This window comes from Mytilus californianus, unplaced genomic scaffold (assembly GCF_021869535.1).
Source record: "Mytilus californianus isolate M0D057914Y unplaced genomic scaffold, xbMytCali1.0.p SCAF_2, whole genome shotgun sequence".
NCBI classification, from domain to species: domain Eukaryota; kingdom Metazoa; phylum Mollusca; class Bivalvia; order Mytilida; family Mytilidae; genus Mytilus; species Mytilus californianus.
In genome coordinates, this window is record NW_026262668.1 from 2,070,163 (window position 1) to 2,081,378 (window position 11,216).

At 34.0% G+C, this 11,216-nt stretch overlaps 1 protein-coding gene and 1 long non-coding RNA gene across 7 annotated transcripts in view; both read left to right on the top strand.

Moving 5' to 3' along the window:
• Positions 1–5,377, top strand: part of LOC127729061 (E3 ubiquitin-protein ligase RBBP6-like) — a 35,761-nt gene extending 30,384 nt beyond the window's left edge. For all 6 annotated transcript variants that reach the window (XM_052236692.1, XM_052236693.1, XM_052236694.1 and 3 more), the window contains one exon: positions 831–5,377. In XM_052236692.1, the coding sequence (XP_052092652.1) occupies positions 831–3,996 (3,166 nt within the window). In that variant the 3' untranslated portion in view covers positions 3,997–5,377. The remainder of the gene's footprint in view (positions 1–830) is intronic.
• Positions 5,378–5,754: 377 nt separating this feature from the next.
• On the top strand, positions 5,755–8,710 carry LOC127729085 (uncharacterized). The gene is made up of 2 exons (XR_007994509.1): positions 5,755–7,119; positions 8,100–8,710. It is a non-coding gene; the product is annotated as an uncharacterized LOC127729085 (long non-coding RNA).
• The last annotated feature ends 2,506 nt before the right edge of the window (positions 8,711–11,216 follow it).

The following is an 11,216-nucleotide window of genomic DNA, read 5'->3' on the forward strand; positions in this document are numbered from 1 at the left end:
TAAATATTGTGTCCAAATTTGCCCCAACTGTTCAGGGTTGAACCACTGCGGTCGTATCAGGCTGCCCTCAGCAAAGCATTTTATTGGTTAATATCTTTAATATTATTATAGATAGAGATAAACTGTTAAGAGCAATAATGTTCAGCAAAGTACAATCTACAAATAAGTTGATATGACCAAAATTGTCAATTGACCCCTTAAGGAGTTATTGTCCTTTATTGTCAATTTTTCATAAATTTTTGTAATCTTTTACACAAATCTTCTCCACTTAATCTACTGAGCCAAATAGAATTAAACTTAGCCACAATTTTCAATAGGATATCTTTATTGAAAAATGTATCCGATGACCCTGTCATCCAACCAACATGGCCGCCATGGCTAAACATAGAACATAGGGCTTTACTATAGAAGTTTTAAGTGAAAATTGTAAAAAAAAAAAACAATTTCAAATGGTCAAAACTTGAAAATTGATTTAAATAATGATAAGGGGTCTTCAGTAACTATTGTTAGACTAAAATAGGATGATCTGCTTTTGATTTAACTACTGGGCCAAATTAAACCAAACTTGGCCTTAATCATTATTAGGGTATCTAATACTATTTATTATGATTTTAACCTTATTTTACATGATTTCCAAAAACACAGCAGATACAGGTGAGCGACACAGCCTCTAGTTACCAATTTTGGTGAGCCATCAATAGATTTTTTCTTGGAATTTGAGGCCGAATGGAATGAGAATCTAGGATTTATTTTATTAAGGCCTAATGATATATAATAGACTTGGATCTTGTAATCCTCAATATGTAAAATGTTATTTTTTACATTTTCAGAGATGATGAGAGCAAAAGTGGAGTTGTTTCATTTTCATTCAAGAAAACTGGTACTAAATTGGGAAATACTGCTTTTAATACAGCACAGGAGGAAGATGATAAACAAGAGACAGAATCAGATGTAAAAATAGAAAAACCAAAGAAAATTTTGAGTGCATTTACAAAAGTGAAAAATAAAGATGGAACAATGGAATTAGATTGGCCATCAGAAATGATACAACTTACCACCACACAGCCAGTTATAACATTTAGCTGTAACCCTCTTATGTTTGACTTTACAGCATTGTTTTCTAAGCAAAGTGTTATGTCAGAGCGATTGAAAATTTTAACGGAGGAAGATAAAAAAGAGGAAATGAATGATAAGTCAGTGAATTCCATTGATACTGAAGCAGTAGAAATATCGAAGAGTACAGAAGTAAACGATTCCCAGGATAAAATTGTAAATGATGTTGCTAGTTCTAATTCTAAAAGCAAAACAAAAAAGAAAAAGAAAAGGAAACGTAAAAAACATCATAAGGAAATAAAAGCTGACAAGACAGAGGATAGTGAAAAGAAAAAGAAAAAGAAAAAACATAAACATAATCATGATAAGGATGATAAGGAAGAAAATAAGGAAAATAAAGAAAGCTCGTCAAAAAAGCGTACCTATAGAAAAAGGACAGCTGATACAATTGCAGAATCTGGAAACGAGTCTGATGGTAAAAAAGCAATTAAGCATAAAAAACGGAAAAAATCTAAAAAGTCAAAGAAAAAGAAGAAGCAGCCAGAAGACAAAATTGAAAATAAAAAGAGTAGTGAGAAAACACCAAAGAAAAGCAAAGCGAAAAAGTCATCAAATGTATTAGAGCATTTAATTGATGAAGTCGATGGAACTGATATCAAGATTAAGAAGGAAAATTCCACTGATGACAAAAATCCAGTGAAAAAACTGAATATGAAACCTACTACGGAAACTGAAATTAAACAAATTGCAAAAGTTACAGTAAATGAAACGAAAGTAACTCCTAGTGCTATAAACTCTGTTAAAGTTGAAACAAAGGAGTCTGGATCTTTATCTTCAAGAAAAAGACAAACCAGTGAATCTAGTCATAGTGAAGCTACTCCTAGCTCGTCAAAGAAACAGAAGCTAACCCCTCGTCTTTCAAAAGAATCAGAGAAATCCGCAACAGCCAAACAAGAAGACACATGGAGCAAACTCGAACATATTTATGAACCTAAAATGGAGGAAAACCCAAAATCTAAATGGGATACTAGTGACAGTGATAGTGAAAATAAAATGGATGCAACAACGAAACAGAAAAAGTTAACAAAAAAGACAACAGATACAACTGTGAAGAAAGAAAAAACTTCACCTACTGCAAAAACTGTGGTCAAAACAGAGACTAGTTCAGAAGTTAAGAAAAAATCCAAAAGTAAAAAATATAACTCGAGTGAAAGAAGCTGGACGCGATCACGTTCAAGATCTCGCCGATCACGTCGTAGTTCATACTCTCACAGTTCAAGTCGCTCACGTAGTCGTTCATATAGCACTTCATCATATGACTCTCGTTCAAGATCTAGTTCATATAGTAGGTCACGTTCTAGGTCCAGAAGATATCGGTCGAGCTCATACAGCAGTTACTCTTCCGGTTACAGTCGTTCAAGATCTCGCTCTTCAAGAAGTTATTATTCAAGATCAAGATCCCGGTACAGTTCTTACTCACGAAGTAGAAGTAGGTCATCTCGATATTCTACTTCAAGGAGTAGATCACGGTCTTATTCAAGGTCTCCCTCAAGACATAGTAAACGTTCCTACTCTCATTCCTCTCATTCTAGTCATGCTAGTCAAGGAAGTTCAAAAGTTATGAATAGAAAACAAAGAAGAAAGAAAACATTGAAACAAAAACAGACTGAGATGAAAAATATAGACCCCACTAGTATTCCATTGCCAGATCTTGGCACTGATGACAAATCAACAACAGAAAGTAGTGAAACCAAAACTGAAGAGAAACCAGAAAATCCTGATCCTATGAGTATACCATTACCTCATATACCTACAAAAGATGTGAAGGTAGAGAAAGTTGAGAATGTCAGTCTTATAACAGCACCTCCTCCTCCTCCACCAGGAGAGCAAACAGTTCAAAATATTCCTCCACCAGTCATGCAGAACTTTATGGCACCACCACCTCCTCCAGGTATGATGGGACCAAACCATCATCATGGCATGTATCCTGGTATGCAATATGATCCTCGAATGAGAATGCCTCTTCCGCATTATCCAAATATGCCGCCACCAAATTTTGGTGGACACTATCATGGTCATCCACCATATTCACAGGATGTTGCAAAATCAAGGTCGCCACCACCACTTCCACCTCCAAGGTCACCATCTCCTCAGCGTCCACCTCCACCAACAGAGGAGGAAGAGAAAAAGGAAGTTGAAGCAATGTCCATGGATATTCCAGCCGATCAAGCTGAAAGATTTCAAAAGTTACAAAAACAAGCTCAGAAGCATGCTATGAGATCATTGAAAAGACAAATGAGACAGTTAAAGGGAGAGAATCCAAGTGACTCTTCCTCATCTTCAGAGGAGGAAGAAGAAAAACCTGCAAGTCTGCAGGGTGAAGAATTAGAAGAAGATATTCAATTAATGCCCATCATGTCACCATCTCTTACTATGGGACAGCCAACTTACATATTGGCTCAACCAAATCAGACAAGTAGTCCTCTCGCTCATCAAATTGTAGTAGGGAGTGATGGAAGACAGTTTATTATACCAGCTGTATCTGCCAATAACTTTGCAGGTGTACCCATACAAGCAGGTGCACCTATGTTTGCCATGCCTGGAGCCCATCACTCAGCCCAGCCATCAATGTTAACTTTGACTCCTGGAGCAGGAGCCACACCAGCTCATCTTACGGGTGCTGTTCAGTCCCCATTCTTGACAGGAGGAATACCTCTTGGAGCATCATCAATTTTACCTGGACATCATCCTTTATTTCATTCACAGTTGGCTCATTCACAGTTGGCTCATTCACAGCTGGCTCATTCACAATTAGCTCATTCACAGCTGAGTGGTTTACAACAGTTGATGCCATCATCCATGTCATCAGCCTTTGGAGGACATGGACCTATTGTCGTAGGCAATCAAATACTTATACCTCGTTTAATTAGGCCCACATTATAAAACTAATTGATATGTGATAGACTTGTAAATTGTGAATATATTTAAAATAGTGATATCTGACTACGAAGTTTTCATATAAATTTGAAAACCATAAAAAAAAATTGATGGTGTTGCAAAATGTTCATTTTAAGGAACTTTAAATGTTTTTCTGAATACAAATGTATTTCATTTCTGTATGTTACAGAGTTGGAAAAGAACAAAGCTCGTTCAATGTTAGACATTGGAAAAAATTGGTCTTTTACTCTGTTAGTTTGAATTTTGCTTTATTACTTCTATATTACTATTGAACTTTTAATGGGTTTTGCATTAAGTTGGAGCTTTTGAGGGGTTTTTGTTTAATTTTGTTCCAATTGTTTCAAGTGCTATAATTTTAAGAAACTATTTAATTTGATTTTTGTATTTAAATTGTAAATTTAAATGAATTTTAAATACATTGTGTAGTTGTGTGAAAAAAGCCAAAACTCATTTGATATGAATTTTAAGTATTGTGCTTTGAAAATTTCAAAATGTGTGAAATTTTTTGTCTAAATTTGTAGAAAATGTCAGGATTTCTTTCCTTTGAATTTTTTAAAGAAATTCTTCAATTATTTGAATTTTTGTTTTTAATTTAAGGAGCATGTATCGTTAATATTTAAGAGATGGGAAAATAGATTGGTGGATGTTGTATAAAAAACACTCGTTTTGTAATATTTTTGTTGGTAAATTATTTAAAATGTTGATTGTTGTAGTTGTACAAATTCATCTATGCAAATGTCGTATATACTGATGCAGTCGAAAAGAATGTTCAAATACAGTCTGTTATTCAATTTTTAATCCCTTGTGAATTTTTAAGAATTAAAACAAAAAAATTTTCACAAATAAAATTTTCTAAAAAATTATTAAGAGTAAATTTTGATAAATATTAATCAATTAATTCCATTTTTTTCTTCAGATTAATAATTTAATTTTTGTTGGTAATATGATGAGAATCCATGATTTTATTTGATCTGTTTGTTAATCAGTCGACTGTATTGGTGACAGAATACTGGTAACCATTCCAGTAATTTTTGTTGGCAATAAATTATTTTTTATGCATTTGAACCTTTGCAGATTGTTCTTTTAAAAGATGAGCAAGTCTTAGTCAGCACTTTTAATGACATTAGAGACTTAACAATGGATTTATGATAAAGACTGTTCATTTGATTCATATAGAATATCTGTATAAGTTTAGTGATAAAACAACAAGTTTCAGTTATTAATGATTTGTGTGATTGTGGTATGAATAATGAATTTTAATTTGTTAATAATTATAATTTGTTTGTTGACCTTTAAGGAATGTGCAGACTGTTCTCCTAGTAAGGAGTTGAAAGTTATAAGGAGTAAAATAAACATAAACATGTGATATTCGATTTGTTTATCCTATTTATAGTCACTGGTTTAGTTTTAGTGATTAATTGCTGATGTAGACTTGCCAGCAACAATTGTCGCATAGATTAATGTGTGCTGTTATAATCTACGGCATCAACAAATGACGTGAATTTGCATAATTTCTGTTTCCAAATTCATGCGTTTAAGGTTACTTTATACTGTTTAAAGTGGTTGATTGATTGTTTTTGGTTGATATTTGGTTTTATAAATAATTTTTTGTGTACACACATTTATGTGATAAGGGTCAAGTAATGTCCCATTCACAAGGAAACCAGGCAGAGTTCATCTGTCTGCCTCCATCTGTCCATCTGTCCCTTCCTGTTAGAGCTCTCATGTGTACAATTCTTTCTACATTTTTTATACGACCGCAAAAAAATTTTTGTGGTCGTATATTGGTATGACGTTGGTGTCGTCGTCCGGCGTCGTCCAAAGACACATTGGTTTTCGCACTCTAACTTTAGTTTAAGTGAATGGATCTTTATGAAATTTTACCACAAGGTTCAATACCACAAAAGGAAGGTTGGGATTGATTTTGGGGGTTATGGTAATAACAGTAAAGGAATTAGGGGCCAAAAAGGGGCCAAAAATAAGCATTTTTGTAACTTCCAGACATAACTTGTGTGTTAGTGTATGGATCTCTCTGACATTGTACCACAAGGTTCCATACCACTAAAGGAATGCTGGGATTGATTTTGGAGGTAATTGCCTCCAAATTTTAGGAATTAGGGGCCAAAAAAGGGGCAAAAAACAAGCATTTTTCTAGTTTCATGACAATAACTTGTGTGTAAGTGTATGGATCTTTCTGAAATTGTACTACAAGGTTCCATATCACAAAGGGAAAGCTGGGTTTGAGTTTGGGGGTAATTGCCCTAAACGTTTAGGAATTTGGGGCCAAAAAGGGGCCAAAAAACACATTTTTTTCTAGTTTCCAGACAATAACTTGTGTTCAAGTGTATGGATCTCTCTGAAATTGTACTGCAAGGTACCATACCACAAAGGGAAGGCTGGGATTGAGTTTGGGGGTGATGAATCATAATGGGGGTTCAAAAAATTTTGGGGGGGGATTTATTTTTTTTCCTTTTTTTCCTTTTTTGTTTCTTTTAAAATTTTCCATTTTAAGTTGGTTATTTCTGATTTATATTTAAAATCAAATAATAATGATATGGTAGGAGATACACACCAAACAGGATGTGTAAATTATTATATAATAAGTATTGTGCAATAGCAAGAAATTTTCAATTGCACAGTATTGCACAATAGCAAGAAATCTTCAATTGCACAGTATTGCGCAATAGCAAGAAATCTTCAATTGCACAGTATTGCGCAATAGCAAGAAATATCCAATAGCACAATATTGCTCAATAGCAAGAAATTGTCAATTGTACAGTATTGCGCAATAGCAAGAAATATTTAATAGCACAGGATTGTGCAAAAGAAGATACTTCCTATAAATTGCTTATTTCTTGACCAATTTCAATGGGGTTTTATTCTTGATTTCATGGGGTTCTTTAATATGCTGAATCTAACCGTGTATTTAGTTTTTGGATTTTGGGCCCCGTTTTTAAATTGGTCCACATTGAGGTCCAAAGGGTCCAAAATTAAACTTTGTTTGATTTCATCAAAAATTGAATTATTGGGGTTCTTTGATATGCCAAATCTAACTGTGTATTTAGATTCTTAAATTTTGGTTCCGTTTTCAAATTGGTCTACATTAAGGTCCCAAGGGTCCAAAATTAAACTTAGTTTGATTTTAACAAAAATTGAATTCTTAGGGTTCTTTGATATGCTGAATCTAAACATGTATTTAGATTTTTGATTATGGGCCCAGTTTTCAAGTTGGTCCAAATCGGGGTCCAAAATTAAACTTTGTTTGATTTCAACAAAAATTGAATATATGGGGTTCTTTGATATGCTGAATCTAACCATGTATTTAGATTTTTGATTTTTGGGCCCCGTTATCAACTTTGTCCACATTGAGGTCAAAAGGGTCCAAAATTAAACTTTGTTTGATTTCATCAAAAATTGAATTATTGGGGTTCTTTGATATGCCGAATCTAACCGTGTATTTAGATTCTTAATTTTTGGTTCCGTTTTCAAATTGGTCTACATTAAGAATAGCAAGAAATATTTAATAGCACAGGATTGTGCAAAAGAAGATACTTCCTATAAATTGCTTATTTCTTGACCAATTTCAATGGGGTTTTATTCTTGATTTCATGGGGTTCTTTAATATGCTGAATCTAACCGTGTATTTAGTTTTTGGATTTTGGGCCCCGTTTTTAAATTGGTCCACATTGAGGTCCAAAGGGTCCAAAATTAAACTTTGTTTGATTTCATCAAAAATTGAATTCTTAGGGTTCTTTGATATGCTGAATCTAAACATGTATTTAGATTTTTGATTATGGGCCCAGTTTTCAAGTTGGTCCAAATCGGGGTCCAAAATTAAACTTTGTTTGATTTCAACAAAAATTGAATATATGGGGTTCTTTGATATGCTGAATCTAACCATGTATTTAGATTTTTGATTTTTGGGCCCCGTTATCAACTTTGTCCACATTGAGGTCAAAAGGGTCCAAAATTAAACTTTGTTTGATTTCATCAAAAATTGAATTATTGGGGTTCTTTGATATGCCGAATCTAACCGTGTATTTAGATTCTTAATTTTTGGTTCCGTTTTCAAATTGGTCTACATTAAGGTCCAAAGGGTCCAAAATTAAACTTAGTTTGATTTTAACAAAAATTGAATTCTTAGGGTTCTTTGATATGCTGAATCTAAACATGTATTTAGATTTTTGATTATGGGCCCAGTTTTCAAGTTGGTCCAAATCGGGGTCCAAAATTAAACTTTGTTTGATTTCAACAAAAATTGAATATATGGGGTTCTTTGATATGCTGAATCTAACCATGTATTTAGATTTTTGATTTTTGGGCCCCGTTATCAACTTTGTCCACATTGAGGTCAAAAGGGTCCAAAATTAAACTTTGTTTGATTTCATCAAAAATTGAATTATTGGGGTTCTTTGATATGCTGAATCTAACCATGTATTTAGATTTTGGATATTGGACCATAATAGATGAATGTCCAATTTAAAATTTTTAAGTTCTTAGACCACATTCAATCTGTGTTAGAAACCTATGCTGTGTCAAATATTTAATCACAATCCAAATCCAAAGCTGTATCAAGCTTGAATGTTGTGTCCATACTTCCCCCAACTGTTCAGGGTTCGACCTCTGCGGTCGTATCAAGCTGCGCCCTGCGGAGCATTTTATTATGAAATTTATATTAAAGGTTCTTGTTGGCAATGTCTCTGACATGTTCGAAAATCAGTGCCAAACAACTATTTTTGTCTCGCCTTGGACGGAGTAAAAAAGCGAGACATAGGTATGCTGTTTCTGGCGTCAGTGGCAACGGCGTCAACAATGTATTAGTTTGTGATTAGGTCTAGTTCATGGTGAACCTCTAGTGGTAGTTCAATGATATTTGGTATACAGTTGTATTAGCATTGGCACATCTCATTACCATGGAGATTATTTGGCCCCGCCCCCTCAGTCAAGGTCTATTGACTTTGAAACTTTTCATAGTTTACATGTATTAGTTTGTGATTAGGTCAATTTATGGGGAACCACTAGTGGTAGGTCAATGATATTTGGTATGCAGTTGTATAAGCATTGGCATATCTCATTTCCATGGAGATTATTTGGCTCCGCCCCCTTAGTCATGGTCTATAGACTTTAAAAATTTTGCTAAGTTAACATGTATTAGTTTGTGATTAGGTCAGTTCGAGGGGAACCATTAATGGTAGGCCAATGTTAATTGGTGTTCAGTTGTATAAGCATTAGCACATCTCATTTCCATGGAGAATATTTGGCCCCGCCCCCTCAGTCATGGTCTATTTACTTTGAAACTTTTGCTTAGTTTACATGTATTAGTTTGTGATTAGATCAGTTTAAGATGAACTGCTAATGTTAAGTCAATGATATTTGGTATGCAAATTTATTGGCATTTGCAAGTATCGTTTCCATGGAGATTATATAGCCCAATCCCTGATCATGGTTCATTGACTTTGAAACTTTTACATAGTTTACAAGTTAATGTTTGTGTTTAGGTTTGTTTAAAAGGAACGACTTATAATAAGTCAATGGTATTTGGTATGCAGTTGTATTAGCATTGGCACATCTCATTCCATGGAGATTGTTTAGCCATGTACCTTCAGTCATGGTTCATCGACTTTGAATATTTGCATAACTTACATGTCAAAGTATTGCTATTTTAATTTCAACATTTGCATTATCAAAATTACAAAAAGGCGAGACATATCTCTGTGATAACAGTTTATTATAGAACTTGTGCTCCTTGGAAATATAAGATATTTGGAAAATTTCATTGTTTGCCCTCTCAAGCCTACATTTCTAGTAGGATTATTATGAAAATTACATCTAAGGTTTATCAGCAATGTCTGGGGCTAGTTCCTAAATCAATGCCAATCAACTATTTTAAAACAATTCATGCCCTAAGAAATATGAATTATTTAGCATATTGTAAGCACTCCAACACCTTCATTTCTCAAGCATAAATAATAAAAAGACTAAAAGAAACTTGATTATACACAAAGTTAGGTTGGTATATAAGAAATAGCCTGTATGCCCGTCCATCTGTTTGTCCAAACCAACTTATTTTTCCATTGTTTGATTCACTTCAAACTTGGCAGAATTATGGATCATCATATGCACAGTTCAAGGTTCATCAGATGGTTTTATTGACTTATTATGCATTTATATGCGTCTCTTTCAGTGAAGTTGTTTTCCAAAATGATCCAAAATGAGATCAATATATAACATTAATGTCACGAATATGGGATCTGGATGTTTTCAAATCTGCAGTGGTATGAATATTTACATCAAATTTCTACATCCTTACTTGCCATAGAGTAGCATAGCATCACTGTAACACTAGTTCAATTTAACATACTTGCCATTGTTGTGTACTGTTCAATAGATGTTTGAGTACGTCAGCATCAAGGCTAAAGTAAATCGGTTCTACCGCTATTTACAATCACATTTTTAAGCAGTTAAGCTGCTTTATGCGAGCACCCTAGATTTGTGTTCTACCCAATAAATGCTGAAATATGTGCCATTGTTATTATCTGGCTGGCTATTATGTTATTTATAACTAATTGAACACTTTTTTCATACTTTTAATTCTGGAATACAAAAAATATGACCAGAAAAACCTTAAATGATCGTCGAACCACCCAAAAGTTTTGAAGTTGCACATAGGAAGTAGTGCTCAATAGAAATCCTTATGTAGTTTATTATCCCCTGTGCTTTTGGCCAAGATGTCAAAGAACAATTGCATGAATTATTTCATCGCCGAAAATCTCTAATTACAAGTCGTTTACAGTTGCCAAATGGCACAAAGCGCAGGAATATTGTATAACGGCTGTGACTAATATGACACGGAGTTGAAGTCTCAGTTGGCGGTAATTTTAACTTCGTCGACAAAACGTAAATCAAGGACGTTTTAAATTTGGTGATTTCTGATAATAATCATTTTGTTCAACCGCTAGCTTTATACCGAAAATCGCCAACATGTTAGGTGTAAATCCGAGTAAATCGTATCTGACAAAAACAACCAACAGTACCCATCAGCGTGTGTGAAAACAGAACCTATGTCAATTAAGAGCCGGAAGTGAAAATAGAACCATATGTTACACATGCGTTATAGCCTACTAATAGACATATATATCTACCCAAAAGATAATGTGAACTGTCACGATACAGGACTTATTATCAAATTAAGTAGCTGATATAAA